Source organism: Melanostigma gelatinosum, assembly GCF_949748355.1.
Source record: "Melanostigma gelatinosum genome assembly, chromosome: 4".
Taxonomy (NCBI): domain Eukaryota; kingdom Metazoa; phylum Chordata; class Actinopteri; order Perciformes; family Zoarcidae; genus Melanostigma; species Melanostigma gelatinosum.
In genome coordinates this window covers 21,184,141-21,203,705 of record NC_136637.1, presented here as the reverse complement: position 1 = coordinate 21,203,705, position 19,565 = coordinate 21,184,141, and the positions used below count along the sequence as shown (strand labels likewise).

The following is a 19,565-nucleotide window of genomic DNA, read 5'->3' as shown; positions in this document are numbered from 1 at the left end:
CGCTGCGGGGACCACGCAAGCTCTGCATGCACTGCCATTTGTAAGCTCACCCTGAGTTAATTCTATGTTTATGCAACTCTTGTCATAATCCCCCTTTCCAGGAAGCACACACACACACACACACGCACACGCACACACACACACACAAGCACAAACAGTCTCACCAAAATTGTGCCCCTACCTTTCCCCTTAACAGCCAGGCCATGCTATGGATGACATTCACCATGGTGACATGAAGCAGTGTGTCCCAGGGGTGTGGTTTTGGTCCTTGTTTGGCCTTTTGCTATCCGCACTGAGCGAGCCGAATGACCCATTACACACCTGCCTTCTCCTAGTTTCCATCTTATCAAACTCTTAATAATTTACGTCAATCAGAGGCCAAATAATTGTTTCCCCTCTAAGACTGCTGGGCGAGTGGAAACACACTGTAATGATCTCTTAAAAACAATAGTGAGAAAAAAAATCCTTTCTCCCACATAGAAAATCGTAAATTCAAATTCTCCAAAGTAATGCTCTAGTTGCAGTGTAGAATGAAAGAATGTTTTGGGCCGTTGTAGTGAAAAACACAGACACACAGGCAGACAGGCTGGGTCCAATGGCAGCTCTTAAAGAGACAGTGTTTATCTGTCCGGCTGAACTCCATGACTCGGGCTCCAGGGTCTGCTAGAACCATCTGCAACAGAGGCAGCAGCTGACGCTCGGGTTTGGTTTTGGGCCCAGGCCTGGCGGAACCAGACCAAGTGCACGCATGCACTCACACACACACACACACACACATACACTGCTGTACTACTGCCACAGCATCCAGGAAAGATGAGCAAACTCTATTCAGTAGATTTTAGGGACGGCTGGAGAGACAGATGAAGACGGGGAGAAAATATATCCAAGTGTAAACACAAGATTTAAAGAGGTGCCTTTGTGTGATTCTTTGCAGAGAAATTCAGTTTTAAATCAACTAATCGATTGGTGGACAATATCACATGTTCGTCAACTAAGAATGTCTTTGGTTGAGGACAGCCCTAATGCAACTAAACATCCAGACGTACATTACTGATACTTACATTTGAATTGTACTATTGACAGACAGCAAAGGGCAGTTGGTAGTTTACTGTTTATTGGCGTCACGGAAAAATCATGATGCCAACCGTGTGTGTGTGTGTGTGTGTACTCATATGTACTATCTGAGTTGCCTGCCTGACTGTCTGGGCATGTGTGTGTGTGTGTGTGTGTGTGTGTGTGTGTGTCTCTGTCTGGGTGTAGCTTCTGCCAGGCTAAGCCGCTGTGATGATGACGCTTGTTCTTGCTATAACCAAACCAGAGCAGCAAAACAGACACACAGAGGCCCCCTGATGTTGCAACTGCGTCAGAATGCCAACGAAAAGAAAAAGTTTTGTTTATCACATAATGTGTGCACACACATACATCTATGCGTAACCACACACACACACACACACACAGGGGATGCCATTCTGCCGCATGCCTCAGGGGTATATGACTGAGACTTAAAGCAATGTTCTTTTCTGTCTAAGCACCTGATAATCCCTGTGGGCTGGCAGCATGCAAGGGAAAGTCAATCTCCCTCTCTTACAAAAAAAGATACATTTTGGAAAAAGTAATGTTTGGTTGAAATGTTCTTCCCATTTCCGCTGGGTGTACTAAAGCTCTGTGCATGTGTGTGTGTGTTATTTACCGAATACATATATCTCTCTCTCTATAAATAAACCTCTCTCCATCTGGACACAGTGGACATTTCCCCCCCAGCCTGCACCTGGAAAAAGTAACCCGACCAAACGCTGTACCAGGAACGAGCTAATGTAGTCACAAACACGTTCGGCACACACAAACACTCAAATGCACGTACGCTCATGCACGTACACATGTATACGCAAAAAACGCGTATAGTCACAGGTACACGAGAAACACACAAACGCCATCAATCATCCGGCAGACCTGCGGCTTCAAGCGATGCAGACGTCTCCAGAACACCACCTGCTCGTGTTAGAACAACCTCAGAGAAACACACCTCTCAGTGCCTCTTCTTCACCCAATCTTCCCCACACTCCATTAATGTGTCACTCTATCTGTCTCTACGCCAACAAAAAAGTGGTGTCATACTCGTAAAGTCTTTTGTCACAGCTTAGATAAACAAGTCTCCCACTCCTTGGTATGTGACTTGGCATATGATCTTCTTTTTCTTTTTTTTTCTAACTGGCAACTCCTGTGAGAGCTGTTTAGTCAGATTTGCCTCGCCAAAAATAAACAACAGGAGTGTTACATGCATCAAGTTTCCCCTGAAAAACATTGTATCCTCATTGCACACACCGGTGTATGTGAAAGCATGAAAACAGGAGCGGTCTCAAAACAAATCTGTGTCCTCGTTTAGCAACAGCGACTGGCGCTAAATGAGGAAGCCAGTTGATGTTCTTCTACCCCCGTTTGACAGTGACCCTGTCAGTGTACATGCTTGTTACCCTAAGTGGGTTTAAAAACATCCACCAAAGTTCCGACGATCAACCAACAATCATTATTACTATTTCGCTGTTATTTAACATGAAATAATCTCCTGGGAATCACTCAACCATAATAAGTAAACAGGTCCCAGACAGACTGTAAAGTTGAGCTCAGGTTCTGAACACTGAATAATCCCTTCAATAGGAAAATAATTGGCTATTAGGTGCATAAAGACCTGGGCACATTACTTCACCCCAGTGCACTGTTTCCAAAAGAATCAACACTTTAACATGATTAGAAACACTGGAATAGGAAAAGCAAAAAAAATAAACTTGAACAAAGTGTTGTGGACAACGTTTTGTTCTTTTAGGTCAGCTTGGGAAAGATTTGACTGGATGCAGCTGTGTACTCATGGAGAGCAGAATGTGATGGAGCTGAGATTAGAGGACTTATTTTCATTTGACATTATGTAGTCTCACACCGATATAGCAACTTTGTATTTGGTGCAATTTATTAACATATCACACCAATATTAACTGACATTGGAGCCATCAGCGTTTGTTTTTTCATATGGTATCCACATTATAAGAACGTGGGCTTTCTCACAGGCTATCAATTGACACTGCACTTGCTCGTAAATCATAAAACCTGAATGCTTGAAACAGCTCAACAGCACTGTTTACGTTTCATAACCAGGCAAACAGAGTTGCAGGTGATGTTTTGCACCTCTACAATGTCTCGACGTAAATTTGTCCTCGGCAGCTCAGCTGCTTTTCCTTCCACAGGGGAGACTTTCCACGGTGGAAAAATACTCCCGCCCTTTTTTGTTTGATCTACTTCCAAACACAATCATCTCTTGTGTGCAAAGGTTATTGAGTGTGTTGAGTGACCACAATCCACTGTCACAGAGGGATGATTTGTTGTGGGTGACAATTACATCTCCGATCATGTAATGGTGGCCACCATCAATAACACAGCAGTGTTTATGGTGGCATTAAAGGGCTGTGTATGTGTGTGTGTGTGTGTGGCAGACGTACGTAGTGGAGTTGATAGTGGTGTATCCAGAAGGACACTCCGGAATACAGGCCCCGTTGTGGATGACATATTCGTAGCAGCTCAAGTCTCGGTCCTGGTTCAACATCTTAGTCTGTTTACACTGGTTGTGGAGCTCCTGGATTAAATTAACACAACAAAAAAAACACACACACACACACAAATGAAACACAAATGCTTACACCAGCATCTGCAGTTTACCGTGTCCACATTTAAGCTAAATATTAGACGAGTACACCTTAAGAATTGTAGTTGTTACCAACCTGGCAGAAGGAGAAGCTGACACAGCGCCAGCCCCTGAAGACATAGTATCCAGGAGGACACTTCTCCATACAGGTGTTCCCATGCTGGAGGTTCCTGCAGGCCACACAGCTACTTGCATTACCTGGCTCAGAACAGCTGCCCAGGCACTGGTCATGGCAGCACTGGCCCTGCAGGCTACACGCACTATGCTTACAGTTGTCCAAGCACACTGAGGAAAAGCAGATTGGGGGGGAAAGGGAAGGAGGTGGTTAATATAAGGTATCGTACACATGGTCATGTTTCATTTTGTCCCCAACAGGTATCACCACGAAGATTGTGTTTGTAACAACTCCTGGTTCTGATGGCATTTGGAGACAAGCGAGAGAGCAGTGGGCCTTAGCCAAAGTTCACAAATACACACAAGAATACACACAAAAACAAAGGACTTGCATGTAGGCAGGGATACGTCTCTGTCTCAGTCACTCTGTCGAACATTTAACAGCTCACAAAACGTTAAAACAAGAAGGGGCGGAGACAGCAACACCCTGTGGTCAACATGGTCACCGAGCGGTGGTTTGCTCTGACCTGTGAGCAGCGAAGGAACCACATGCATGTTTGCTGTTGAAATACACACACACATGAACACGGCCGCGTGAACTATAAGCAGGTGATGTCGGCGAGGCCTTGCGGTTCCTTGTTGCCTTTTTAATGCGAGTACAAACCGGCAACTGAAAAACTTTTGACCCTCGCCGAAAAAAACGGACAAAGTTCACAAAATACAAAGCACAGAATTATCTGTGATTTCATTGCTGGGTGGTGGATCGCCGACTCAGATATTTGCATCACTCAATTGTGACAAACAAAGATCCTGACTGAACTGCATGACCTCCCATCTGCATTCTGCGGTAATGTTATATGTCATTGGCTCATGTCAGGTTTCATTTGACCTATTGGGGAAACAGCATTTGGTGAAAGAGCTTGAGTGTCAATTGTGATTGGATTAGCAGTAGGGTTTGACCTGTTCCCTGTAATGATCTAATAAAGAAGCTGCTATTGCCTTGTCTGATGGCCAGTAGAGACTCATTACATCTCACCTTATACCAGGCACTGGTCTTTTTACTAACTGCACATACTGATTGGGGCGAACAGGAAAGGAAATGACAATAAGTACGAGTTAACCGAGGCTGTTCAGTTCATTTTAGTCTAGAATCCACTGGCAGGTAAAGAACATCAGCCAGATGTTCTTTACCTGCCATACATAATAGAAACACCTCAGAAGATCTGTGTTTTGTCTTTCCATTTACTTTGGAATCCACAAGATAAAAAAAGCTAAATATCATAGACAGGACCCCAGGTGTTAGTCACCGCCTCTCGCCATGTTTCTCACGATATTGTCAGCTTTGATATCATGTGTTAACTGAACCAGAGAGCGTCAGGGCAGGAAGCAGATTTAGGTCAAATAAAAGGCTACAAACACAAATACGATTATTACAAGATTCTGTATTGTCGGTAGTATTTTGATTAACTTTTGATAATCGAGTTGTGCTTACTATAAACAAACCTAAAATAAGAAAGATGGACTTGGTTCACTGGCAGCTACAAAATTGGAAAAAATAATGTTTAAAGTGCATCACACTGTTAACTTAAAAGGGGGCACTGCATCCCACGAAGGCTGGAGCCTTCGTGGGATGCCACCCCTGTGAGGACATCCCATGAGCCCTCACAGCTAGGACCCCCCCCCCCCCCTGCACAGGATGGCTGACCATTGTACTGACCGAGTAAAAGCAGAGAGGACAGACGGGGTTGTGGCAGGGGGAGCGGAGGGGTGGGATATCGAGGTTAAAGAAAAGAACAATGACGAAAGGGACAGAGGGTCGAAACCGCGTAAAAGGGGTAATGACTAATGGAGAACAAAACAGTATTTTCAACCTTCTGGGTTGGTTCATGCAGGGGTCGCTCCACTGCATTTTCTTTACTGTGAGCTAGTAAACCCAACACTGCACACAGTCGTCTCTGACCCACGGAGAAAAATGCACAGCTCTTCTCCAGCCCTCCCCCTCCCGTCTGTCTGCTGTGTGTGTACATGCTGTGACCGCGGCATCACATAACAGAGGAGGGAGGGCTGAGACTGCTCGCAGATCCAGCTCCAGTCGTGGATCCATGCCTGAGTGCCGCTCCAACCCCAGATCCACCCTCAGCTTCAGCCAATGTGTTTGCTGACTGGGGGAGGCAGCCATTCAATGGCCTTCCATGTTGGGGAGGAGAGAGACGCCCAGGGTTAACCCTGGCCTTGCTGGGGCAGACAGGGGGCAGACGCAGCCAAGTAGCCAGCATGCCAGGGAAGACTGCCGCTTTGGGTGAATTACAACGAGCTTAAGGCTGGATGGATGGAAGGATGACTTCCCTCGTGCTTCAACAACAAGAGGAGGAGGAGGCGGTAGCATCCTGGAGAGCTAATCTCTCATTAAAAGCTTAACACACACACACACACATGTATGTGTAAACCTCACGGTGTCATTCAATAATTTGCTTGCCGCTTCCTTACACACACACACATAAAGTCCCAGTAAGGGTTTTAAATGCAAAGGTGTGTTGTGTTTACCTTTCATTTGGCCATGGTAGTAAAGAGCCCTGGCTGTACAGTCCCCAGGGAAGGAACATGGGAAACGCTGAGCAGCCAATAGCGTGCAGCCACACACAGCAATACTTCCTGCTCTTAACACATAAAACCTCCCCTTTAATTGGCAGTGTAGTCTACAGGCGATGTGCTGGGAACAATAACAAACACGTTTTTACCCCAGAGCCATTTACTCAGGAGAACACATGCACGCAGACACGCATACACCCTCTTACACACACACACACACACACACACACACACACACACACATATAGCTGCTGGATTCACGTTTACTATATTTGGCCACGGTGGGAGTCCTAAGCTTCAAAAGCTGTGCTGTAAACGCTGAGTGATCTGATGTAAGACATTCGCCCTGAGAGAGTCGAGGAGAGCGACGGGGAGGAGGGGAAAGAGTGTAAACAAAAACACACCGATTGCTGGGAGGGAGAGAGCGATACTGTCATAAGAAGCGTCAACACACATGCAAGCAAGCGCACTAATAGACAAATACAAATAGGCTGAGGTCAGTTTGTGTTCACTGTTATGGCCAAAAGGAGAGCAGAGGGGGAATACGGTAAGTACGGTTGGGCGATATTGAAATTTCCTGACTGACGATATTGCTTTAGGAAAAACAATGACATGCAAAATCATCGTCCAAAAAAATGTATATAGTAACATCTATTCTACACAAGGGCATGCTGAGATCAATACATCGTAGAGCTACTGGATGTTGTTTTTTTCATTCTAAGCTTCTATTGATATTTTCAAATGAAACATGCAGTGTATGAGAGAGAGAGAGAGAGAGAGAGAGAGAGAGAGAGAGAGAGAGAGAGAGAGAGAGAGAGAGAGAGAGAGAGAGAGAGAAGGTGGACCACTGCACTATTATGCATTGTCTATGTGCAAACTTTTTCCAACCTGCATTAAAGGATGAATAAAAAAGTAAACAGTCATACCCTTCCTTTTGCTCTGCAACAGCCACTCCCTCTCAGGGTTGCTGACACACAGATAAAAACAAAACGCCATTATGAAAGCAACTTACCAAACGCAGGAAACTTAGAGGTTTCCTGCGTAGAGTAAGTACTGTTGAGTTTACTCGAGTATACTTGGAAATGTGAAGATATTTCACTGTGGTTACAAAGCTGTGTGGGTCAACAGGCACACTGGGCAGACACTAACCATGCAGGTACAGTATGTGCAGCGGGCTGAAAATGACCAAATTAAGTAATTATTGTTGATGATATGCGTGCGTTTATGTCAAACCAGACGTCAGATATTGAATTAGTATTGGATGCCTTCTATTGATATCAGCCTAACATATCCAGTCAGGCTTTAAAGCGTGACGGTAGGACTGCGTAAATGGAAGAATTAGGAGGGAACGTAAAGTCCCGTTGATCAGCAGGCGCATTTCTACGCATCAATATTCATAAGGTGCTTTGCATTGACCATTTACGGTTGAATGTGGGCGTGTAGAGGGCGGGATGTAAGGCTGAACCAGCTGATTTACAGGTTGATCTGGGATCAGTAAAAGGAAATTGGGCAATGGCAGGCGCACGCAAGGTTTTATAAATCGGAATATATTTTGCCGTACGTGCATTTCCTCCTTTGAACATACGCAAACTGGTGATATGGACATATTTACCATTTTATCGTCTTTTACAAACAATCTCCTGTATTAAAAGTCAGAGCACCCCCGACAACCTTGTTGCTGCGTGTGTGTATGTCCTATTGGCTAAATGACCCAGACTAAATTGGGTTGCTGATGGTTGGAATTGGCTGAAAGAGAACAGGGCTCGTCTTTCTCTCTCTCACACACACACAAAAAACACACACACACACACACACACACACACACACACACACACAGCGGTTTCTTTTTAGTGTTTGGTCCACTATACAAACCTCCCTCACCCACAAACTCAATGACATGCCCTTTGTCTAAGCAGGTCATTTTCAGACTTCTGTTTTGTTTAAAGGTTTTAAAAGTTGCCAATCACATTAGAATTCAGCGAGATATCGAAGGACAGTTTGGTCTCTCCGTCTCACACACACATGCACACGATCACAGCCCTTCCACATATCTGCATACCTGCCTCAACACGTCTACGTGTTCACCTACATAAACAGTAGCACTCCGTCTATCTCCGCATATCAAAGATGGGGCGGTTAATGTTGGTAACAAGGCTTTTAAATGTACACTATCCCAAACGAAATCCAATAACATCGTCTTCATTTGCTGCCAACAGTCATTAAAATGACAAGACTTCAGCACTTGGCCACTTAAAAAAAGAAAAAGCTTGATCAAATCAATCAGAGGTTTCTTGCTTTGCTCAAGGACAATTCAACAGTATCTGCTGAGAGAGCAGAAACTTACGGTCGACACGGACGCGTAACTGCCGCAAGATCCAAACATTTGGATCACGAGCAACCTTCTCTGGTCTCTAGCCTGCTGCGAACCCGTTCAGTCACATCTGTACAGACAGGACGACGTACGTTATGCTGTGCGATGTGTAATGAAAGGGTGAATGTGGCTGAACGAGCATTGCTTTGCCGCCTGCTTTGTCTGTCTGCTCATTGATTTCCTCGTCTTCGTCTTCCTGTGCGCCGGCCAGCCCTGCCGGCCCATCTTGTTACCATGGAGATGAGTCCAGACATAGACTGTCTGCAGTAATTAGCTGCACGCTCCCAACAGGCGCTTTCTTAGATTCCCCTCTAGTCATCATTTGTGTCCTGTCTTTTCATCGTAAAGCAACACACTCTCCATCTCTCTGTGTCCCTGGAAGCTTTGCACTCTTCTCTCCTCTGACTTATCCCCCCCTCCCCTCTCTCTCTCTCTCTCTCTCTCCTCCTCGTCTCCTCTTGACCCTCCTGTGCCAGTTTCCTTTCCTCCCCCCTGTCCCGCCCAGCCGTGGTGTCTGGCCCCAGGTGACAAATTTGCTCCTCCAGAAAGCCGCAGCTACTAGATCTAATTACAGACGCTCGGGATGGAGCTACGATCAATACGTCCCACTGACGGTCCTCTTCGCCACTCCCTTATTCTTCTCTCCTCCAACAGATCCTACCCTCCACACTCGCCCATCCTCATCCCTCCCTCTCCTCCCTCCCAGTGCCACATCTTTAATTTTCTCACACTGCCATCAGCTTCAGCATTTGCTGCTGGCTGCATTTTCTCTGACATCTAGGTGCAAACATGAAAAACACACACAAACAAAGACAAGCTGGGACCACACACACACACACACACACATTTATACATGCACTGCTACAGTCAACACAAATTCTCTCTTTTTCTCTCACACACACATACACACACATACATAACAGAGATCATGTTGTGACACACTCTTATACAAACACACACACACACACACACAGAGGTCCAGCAGATTTTGCTGACTAGACAGTTTGGTGACAGTGGGAAGGTGATGGAGAGAGGCAGCGGACGTGAACATCCATCTACAGTGCAAGACACCTGCATCACTGGCCTCATGATTTTCCTTCACATCACCACGAGCGAGAATCACTCACACACGCACACACACACACACACACTCACCACAACAGAGGCAGGAGTTTCTTCATAACATAACTGCAGTCAGCCAGTGAACAAAAGGCTGGCACCGTGCTCAGTGTGCGGTCAGATCCAGTGGTCACTCTCTCTGGTCTTCTCTAAAGACTCTGAAAATGGAGCCCGTGGCATCCCTTGAGAGAGACATGCGTCAGACAATGAGGACCAGGTTGGGAGCGGTTCCACGTTCACTCCAATGGTGTTTGACAGGGAATTGTGATTTCTGCTGCTGCTTTCTAGTTGCAGCATTTTGAGCAACAAACACCTGCTGTGTCGCTTATCAGTCAACTTAGAACCAGTAAATCCACTGGAGAGTCCCCATCTACCTTACACTGAGACCGGTTCAAGAAAAATGATCCCTCAGAGTACTTTTCATCATCCAGTCTGATAATAATTGACGCGAAAAGGTCCAACTTCTTCTACCATGTCGGAGGAAATTAAATGACTGAATTAATCAACTAACACCAAACAATATTTTCTATTCTAGCTCTATACAAACAAACAAAAAGAACACAAAGCCACAAAGAGCTGCAGACAGAGAATACACATCTTTAACTCAACACTAAGTGCAGTTAGATAAATACTCCTTCATCTGGGTGATTTACTCAGTGGCGCTGAGTGGCAGCCCAGTCATGACTAAGGTGTTTTTAAGCCTTCCCTTTCTGCCTCAATGGCCCATTATCGCCTCATATTAGCCGCAGAAAGAGACGGAGAGAAAGGCAAATCTCTCTCTTTCTTTCTCTCTGTCCGCAGTTGACACTGAAAAAAATGTTTGTCAAAAGGATGATTGTCGGATTCTTTCTTTTTCTACTCTCGTCTTCCCTTACTCCATCTTTCTCTCTTTCCTCTCCTCCAACCGCCAACCGCCACCTCTAGTCCTTTCTCTCTTTCCTGGCTTTCTTGGGTTTCAGGGGCTTTGAGTTCAGCTCGCCCTCATGACCGGGACGAGGACTCTGCGTTGTTGGGGACAACGCACAGTTTAGCCTGTGAAAAGACGAGGACCAAGAGTCCGTCATTTTTTCATTTAAATACTTTTTTGGCTGTGAACAATGTTGCTCTTCTTTGTTTTGTATGATGGTTAGCTGAATATCTTTCAGCTGAGCCTGTGAAGGGCATTTGTTAATATATGCTGACATTTTATAAACTATTTCATCAATTAAACGAGGAAGATAATCAGCAGAATATTTGGAATCTCTTTGCCTAAGAGAGACTAAATAAAAGATAACAAGTTTTGGGATTTTTTGGGAGTTTCTATCCTTTCATATAGATATAAGAGGCCAGCATGCTGATGCACGGGGACAGATGAAGATGTAGCAACAAGCATACGGGCAAATGTGAAGACAAACTTGCATGCACAGATATAAAAAACACGTCTTGTACAGGTAAACGCAAACAAAGACACGGACACAAGTGACATGGTCCTGTGTTTCTGCAGGCTGGCCAGCTGCACTGAGCAGTAGGGGGGGGGGGGGGGGGGGGGGCTTGGGCGGGACGGCTGCAGTGCAGATGCTAGCTGCCCTATTTCATATTCACAGCATCGCACGAAGCAGAGCTACAGAACACAGGCAAGCACACACAAGTACACATACACGCGCATTCATGCACAAAGAGCAGAGCAACACACCTAACACACCTAACACTATAACATTACTACATATCTCACACGTTTGAAGTTTCAGAAGAGATGATAAATCCTCCAAAATGTTGGAATATTATGAGGAGAACTCAGATGGCACAAACACATTTTCTCCCGAGAGAAAAAAAATCAGTAAAATTAAATCACAGACTTTACTTTTGTTCTGAGTCACTGAGAGAAGGCTTTTTTTTTTTTTTTAATATGGCCAGATGCCATTTTAAGTGCCCTCACTGCTCTTTGTATCAGACAAATCTGAGCCCCCCCCCCATCCGGCCAGTCTCCTTGCTGCATTCATATCCCACAAGGCCTCAAGAAGACTATTCTGGGAGGAAGGAGGGAAACTCTCCATCATTACTACGAGAAACAGGCTCGTCACATACACACATTCCCCCGTCTTATGTCGAAAACACAGGTGCACACAGGTCACATGTCACAGACACGTGAAGTTCGAGCATCTTTCTTTTGTTCATAGCGACCCTCCCTTCTTACCCCCCCCCCCCCCCCCGACCCCAAGACTGGAGAACAAATCAGTTGCTGGCCCTGACTCGTACTGTATTCAGTGATTATTGTTATCTGCTAGAATTATCCACACATACGGACAATTTAATTTAAAGTGTCTTATATGTCTTCTTACTAAGACCGTCTCGCCTTTCTGACTTCCATTTTTGTTTTTTACTGTGCAGCAAAACGAACACGTCTGCTGCTTCAAGCTGATTAAATGAGACTCTGCCAAATATTTGCAAGAAGATGAAACACAGATCTGGTAGAAAGAATTCTGTCCTTAAGGAGCTGAAAAACCCCGTCAGATATTGACAAAAATGGTTGAATTGTCTGACACGTTGGCTTGGGTTTGAAGGGCCAGTGGTCATGAAAAGAACTTGGGACATAAAATGTAAAAACATGGTGGTTATAATGTCTTCACCCACAAATAGTTATGGACCTGTGGTCATCCCTCATAGCCTCACTGCAAGTTGCTGAAGCCTCCGTTTGACCTCAATGAGACTCATCTTTCCATCAGCAGAGTGAGAGGCCAAGGAAAACAGCCGAGGAGACCGACCAGGGGTCTCCTGGGCCGGTGCGCAGGGACAGATTATGGAGAGTGTTAGTCATAAGCAAAACAGTGTAAACTCAGATTCAGGCTCAAATGCCTCGAAGGAATTTTGGGGAAGAATCGGGAGATCTCTTGCTTCTGTTTGATTCCGAATTTCTGGTCATCCATCTGTCTGAACACATCCCCCCCCCCCCACCCCCCAGTTCCTTTTGTCCCGGACTGGAACCAATATTGGGTTCTGCTGGTTTTTAGGGAGAACAGGTCTACAGTTCCAGGGATCAAGAACACCGTGTAAGATATGGAATACAAAAATGTTTTGATTTAAGATCCCCAAGTCACTGTCACTTTGATTTGAAGGTAACAGCTGTATAAAATACCAACCCCATCTGATTATTTGTGAACAACAGTCCTTGAAACCAGGTTGTTTATTAGAATAAAACCGTAACTCCTAAAATAAGCTATTACGGCTTCACAGCCAACACGATGTGGTACGGGGTAGCTCATGGACGTTTTCAGGTCGTCTCCCTTTGAGATCAAATTCCAATCAAAACTCATTCGACAGGTGCTGACATGATTCAATCAATCATCCCGACACCTTGCGTCAACAACAGGACGGGTTTCTGGCAGCAATGTGTGTGTGATCGGGTACTCAGAAAGAAGGACTACTATAATGAGACTCTAGAAAATATTCCTTTATAAAAACTAAAACTAGATTAGCAGAACTAGTAGGCATACTATACCGTTTACACTGCCATGGTCTGGACACGATTGATATGTTTGCTGCTGCTAGTTCGGCTGATGGCTCGCCTGCCAGTCCACCCATCAGACATGCCCCTGTTGTAATGCTAATGCAGCGTGTGCCACTCTAAAACCTCCCTGAATTAAAACCTTGGTTACAATAACTGCCAGTCTAAAGAGAATTTCCATAAGCACACAATATTAACTGCTGAGGCAGAGAATGAAGCGAGGTTACGTGCATGTGCGTGTATTGGTATGCCAATGACGAGCATTATATATGGGATGCTTGGATGTAGACTATTTCAAGCTACAGCAAACAACAACAATCTAGCATACGAGCAGATTTTACGCCTCCACGTAGCAGCATCTATAGTGAGGTGGACGGGCCGTAATCAGATGCTTCCAGCACCCTATCGGTTCATAATGTGCTCTGACATGCCCTCAGTGAACATAGGAGGGAGGAATGGAGGCTAGGGCTGATGCAGCATGTGAAAACAGAGCAAACCAAATGCATCGATACAGATGCACGATTGAAGTGAGCGGTGGATGGAGGAAGGGAGGCCAGGCAGGAGGACGAAGCTCAAGGGTAGGAAGGAAGGAGCCGGAGAAAAGCCTCGACGCGAGGGACGACACATAAAGGACGGAGAAACGGAGGAGGATGCACGCATGAGACCACCACGAGGGATATGATTAGCAACAAACACACCCAAACAGCATGGATTCAGCAGTCCAGGGTAAAGAGCTCTCTGTTTCTGTCCTATCCCTCACTCACTCACTCAGTCTGATCATGCTTTCATTCTACATGGCCAAATACATTTGAAGTGGCGCTTTGCGACCAACACGTGTGTTCATCAGGGTTTATTACATAGCTACGACACTTCTTGTTGACCTATAACAAAGAGTTGAGCTCGAGGCCTTCAGTGCCTTCGGGTGCTTTGTAGCTTTGATTGACTTGATCCTCTATCCAAGGGGTCTCCAACCTTTTTTCCTCTGAGAGCTAATTTGACAAAAATGAAAGTGGCGGAGAGTTACTTGTATCGCCAATAGGAGACATCATTTCTCTCTTACTTTTATGGTCCTTAAACAACGTTTCAACCACCGCAGTCGTCGTACGAAGGGGTTGGGTTTGTACAATCGATTGGGTAGAAATTCAAACAAGTTTACAAAGTGACTTTGTGTTATCAAGTTTATGTTCATTTTCTATAGAAAGGGGGAAGTGAGCTACTTTAGGAGAGCCCCTGCTCAATCCTGGTGTTTGCAGTCCAAATTTGACCGTAACATAGAAAGCAAATAAACAAACAAAAGAAAAGAATCAACACGCTGTAGGTTCCACTACCTGCAACAAGTCAGGAAGTGCCCTTACTCATGTTTCACACCCACTTAAACCCATCACGTCTCTGGCCAGGGGCACTACAGTGGAGGAGGTGCCTTTTCATCTGAAACCATTCATGAGCTATTGTGGCTGCAGCTCAGGCATAATGTGAACACAGAGAGAAGCTGGGTCCTCAACCAGCCTCAGCTACATGCCAAGCTCAGGCACACCGCGTCCCTTTAGGGGCCTGACTGAAAAGAAAACCCTCGCTTTACACAGGATTTACACAGCGGGACGACTGCTGGAGAGGGAGGGTCCAACCAATGAGGCGTACCCGCTTGTATCATGTGTCCATATGCGTGTGTGTGTGTGTGTATGCACATCCATAATATATGTACACCAGAGTGTAGGACAAAGAGTAAAGCCCACACCACATACATTAGGAAGGGGAAAGGGGTGTCAGGGGACTAAAGAGGCCCTGCCTATCCTTGGGGGGGTGCAGATGTTGTCAACAGAGGCCCCTCCAGCAGGCAGGCAGCCTGGGTGAGTGGGTGGGTGGCACACAAAGAGAAAAGCCTTTCACTGAAACACAGCAGCCGGGGTAAACAGAGAGACAAACTGACACTACCTGTGCCTCACAGAAAGCTTTACCTCTGCTGCTGCTAATAAAACAGGAATAAATAACAAAGACAAATTCAACAAAATCCAATTTTTCTAAAAAACAAAATTCCCCATTGCAATTTCAACATCTTTATTTTGTCTCTGTAACAACCACTGGCCGGTGATACCAACACGACATTCAAAATCACACTAAAAGCAACTTAGAAGAAACCTTTGTTTGCCGGCAGTAAAGAATATCTGACTGAGGTCCAGCACTCCGCTCACAACCACTGTGTCGTGTATCCCCAAAGATATTCAACTTTCAGCTTTAATGTGTCATATTATACTTTTTTTATTCAGAAATTCCTGAATCAAAACAGCTGAAAAAAAGGAGGAAGTTTCCTCTTGTGGTTGTTGGGACTCTAGTATGAGAATTGCACTCTTATATATGACCTGATCTTCTAAACGAGACAGAATGCCTTTAGAGCGGGTGAAAGTGGTGCGGTTGACTTGCGGTTGTCAGGGTCATGATGTTGAATATCATTACATTACAAATATGACTTTAACAATTCTACAAGAATAAACTGTATTGTAACCAGAACGGCCGCTAAAGCAACACACCACTGATTACAAGTATGCTATGTACTGAAAGGCCAACATAGTAAATGACAGTCCATACTCAATCTGTCGTCCCTGGCGGAGCAAAGAGAACATGGATTGACATTTAACGCGTGCTCGGTGAGGATGTGAAACGTGCCGATCCTTCCATTGTCTTTAACTTGCCCAAATCCCCAAATAACAAACAAGCCGAAAACAAACTGCTCAATCAGTTTTTACTGTGCACGTTTCTGTGGTCAGCTTCTAAACATGATACTTGCTTCAACACCACAACACCACCGTAGAACAGATGTGATTCTCTGCCACAGAACAATGGACAGGCAGAGGTACACAGCCGTGTGTGTGGGTGTGTGTGTCTTTTTAATAAGATTTTAAAAAGTAGAATGAGGGCTAAATTAAATCAGTGCAGAGGGGAGAGCCTGGGCGGTCAGGGGCACAGCGGTGAACAGGAGACAGTAAACAGGTATTGGTGATTGATGCTATCAGCAGCTGTAGCTAGCGTTCACTGAAGGACCTGTTGACAGTGCGTGTGTGTGTGCGTGTGTGTGTGTGTAGAGCAAATATTACGATACACAAAGGAGGAAAGCAAACTACTACTTTGTTTTAAATTGGTCACTTGCACATTTGATGAGTTGTTGGTAATGAATAAAAGAGGGTATTGCTCGGAGCTGGGATGACTTTAATTATTCACCTTTACTGGAACTAGGGATGCACATCTTCATTTGATTACGCATCCTTTACCGATCACGTTTAGTTTATAAATTCAGCGATCAAAGTTTGAATGAGCAAAGCAAATAAATATCAGCAAAACAATCAGAAAATGAAAAGCTTCAGCAAACCTTCTCTCACACGGTCATCGCTCGAGTGCCAAACATCACCACAGCTATTTTGCTGCAGTCCAGAAAAGTACTATTTGGGCACATTTATCTCTGTCAGCGGTACACATGAGACGAAGAGACTGGAGCATCTGTCTCGATCTACACATACTGTCCACAGTATGGAGTTCTGGAGCGCCAGACAGTCCCTCCCACAGACATACGTCCCATCAAACAGGACTGGGGGCGGGGTCACACACACACACACACACACACACACACACACACACACACACACACACACACACACACACACAGCAGAGTGCTGACTTTGAACTGCATAAACAGAACCATTAAAGACAGGCCGAGTTGTTTAAAAGTGCACTGCTGGACACTCAGGCTTTGATTCAAACCTCCACTCCCACACAATTACGGATCAATTCATTTCCACATCAATCCATTAAACTCTTTGCTCATTTACTCTGGATGAGGGTGTAAACATGTATTCTGACATGATCTCATGAGTTACGATAAGCTTCATAAATGGTTGGTATTGGAACCATTTGAATGAGCTTTGCGTGGCAGTATGGTGTAGATAGCATTTTCTAAATGTTTCTGATTGTGTTTTTTTCCTTTTCCTTTATTCTTTGTTGTTTCTTCACATTATAAAGAGATGTAATTATGTTATTTCCACAGTTTTAACTGGAACCAACAACAAATATCGGCAAGTAAATGTTTTCCCACTAATAGGAGCCACGCCCAGTTCCTCCCTCGGTGTTCCCATTCCTGCTCTGGGAGGAACTGAGGGATAAACACACAAACACACTAAATAGGCCCCGACTCTGGCCTGCCTCCGTGCACACACATACACAAACAGATATTCACCTCTGCTCCCAGACTCCCTTCTACCAACAAGCCCTTGCGACCAATTAGTTTAGTGGAATTGGCCAGAGGGGCGCCCCTCTGCCTGGATCGGTCGAGGCAGGCGGCAGGAAGAGAGATGGTGGGCGATAAGGGGGACACACACCAGCATTCCTCCTGGGGGGGGGCTTACATTTTATGTGGGTGACAAGCAACAGTCATTTGTTTTCACATGTGTCAGAAACCTCAGTTTCCCAATCAATCTTTTAATTCCAGCGCCGTAAACAAAGATCTAAAACAATTGGGAAAAAAGTAAATTTTGTCCCCGTGGTTTCTTATGTTGAGGAAAAGGCAGCTCCAAAATGGTCGTTTGTGACCTGGGTTAGTAGGCTAGAGACCTGCAGGTGGACTGGTTGTGCCGCTCAGATGTCGGTACAGTACACACAGGCAAAGTAAAAGAGGAGAACCGGCAGCACATGACGGCAACATTCCTCATGGGAGGAAAAGAAACAAAAAACTCATACCACTCCATCTCTGTCAAGATATACGAATCGCAGAAGGGGGTAGTCAGATGATATATGGGTGTACACAGTGCGCAGGTGCGCCACGGTTCATCCAAAACACCAGCAAAACATAGCTGCGAGCGTCATCTGTGGCATGCGTTTGTGAGTGCGTGTGGCGCAGGCAGCAGAGTGCAGTATGTCTGGCTGACAGACGGCGAGCAGAGCAGAACCTTATTTAGCTGCAACAATTGCCACCACAAGGCCCAGAGCAGGAGACACTGGAGAGAGGAGGCAGCAGCCAAGGCATGCTAAATATTAGCCGGGCTGGACGTCATTGTGCCTGGTGATACACACACAAACCCATGCGTCGTAAGAGACCAGCTCACTAGCTCATGGTCTATATTAAAAGGACAAGCTATGGGTGTTACGCAGTGTCATCTTCGATACATACGCGTACTAGCAGATAATAGAAGCGGACATTTTGATTTGAGTGCAGCCTCGGCGCACTGGCAGAGTTCCATATGGAGCGCCGAAACTATTATTAAACTAGTTAGCATGTCATGAAACGGGAAGATAAATTATACCACCCTACTCTATAATGAGTTCATCTAAAGGCTCCATAGACACAGATGTGTTTCATCTTGTTCTACAAGGGCTCTGCCAGCGCCTCATTGTAAATTAACTTAATCCTACATTAGTTTATATCTTATTGAAACTGAACAGGCTAAAGTGTATGGTGTGTATACGAGGATCTCTTCTGTTGCTTTGCACATGTTATGACCCGAGCTGCAGCTATGACCATGAAGCAGCTCTTGTACGACTGACTTTTGATTTTCCATATTTGCCATTTAACACGCCATTTTTACACATATATGCCAGGACAAAAGACATTGTACTGTCATTATGTGAATGATTAGATGATTCAAACATATGTACTATTCAGTCAGACTTTATTATTATTGTGTTTTTGTGCGAGTCTCTTGAAGCTCAGCAGAAACCATGAAACGGATGAATTCCTACTTAGAATCATCTTTGCATAGTTCATGATTCCTTTCTGCTTTAGATGAAAACGCCAAATATGACCGAGTTCCGGCTTCTCAGTTGTGAGCATTAGTTGCATTTCTTTTTCTTATTTGATTAAACTGAATATCTTTGGAGTTCGGACAGATACAACTAAACATTTGAAGAAGTCACTTTGGGCATTCTCGCTTTTTTTCTAACATGTTATGGACCAAACTATCAGTTGATTAATCAGGAAAGAAATTTGGAGATTCATTTAAAAAACATTCTAAGCTACAGCCAGACTTTGAGCTCCTGTCTTCTTCTCCAAGCGTCACGCCCCTCATTTACACACAAAAACAGAGAAGACACAAACACAGCAGCTTGCACCAACACATACGTCTCTGAAGCCAAAGCTGCGCAGCAGAGAAAACAGAGGAGAGGAGGAGGAGGAGTCATGGTCACTAAGCAGTCACAAATTACAGATGAAAATTGCGCCT

At 45.0% G+C, this 19,565-nt stretch overlaps 1 protein-coding gene across 1 annotated transcript in view; it reads right to left on the bottom strand.

The window, feature by feature from the left end:
* Window positions 1-1,958: 1,958 nt before the first annotated feature.
* The window catches only part of insrb (insulin receptor b), a gene marked incomplete at both ends in the record, with an annotated part of 29,922 nt that continues 12,315 nt past the window's right edge, over window positions 1,959-19,565 (bottom strand). Inside the window, 3 exons of the mRNA XM_079267234.1 lie at window positions 1,959-1,989; window positions 3,489-3,622; window positions 3,768-3,976. Coding sequence (XP_079123360.1) covers window positions 1,959-1,989; window positions 3,489-3,622; window positions 3,768-3,976 — 374 coding nt within the window. The remainder of the gene's footprint in view (window positions 1,990-3,488; window positions 3,623-3,767; window positions 3,977-19,565) is intronic.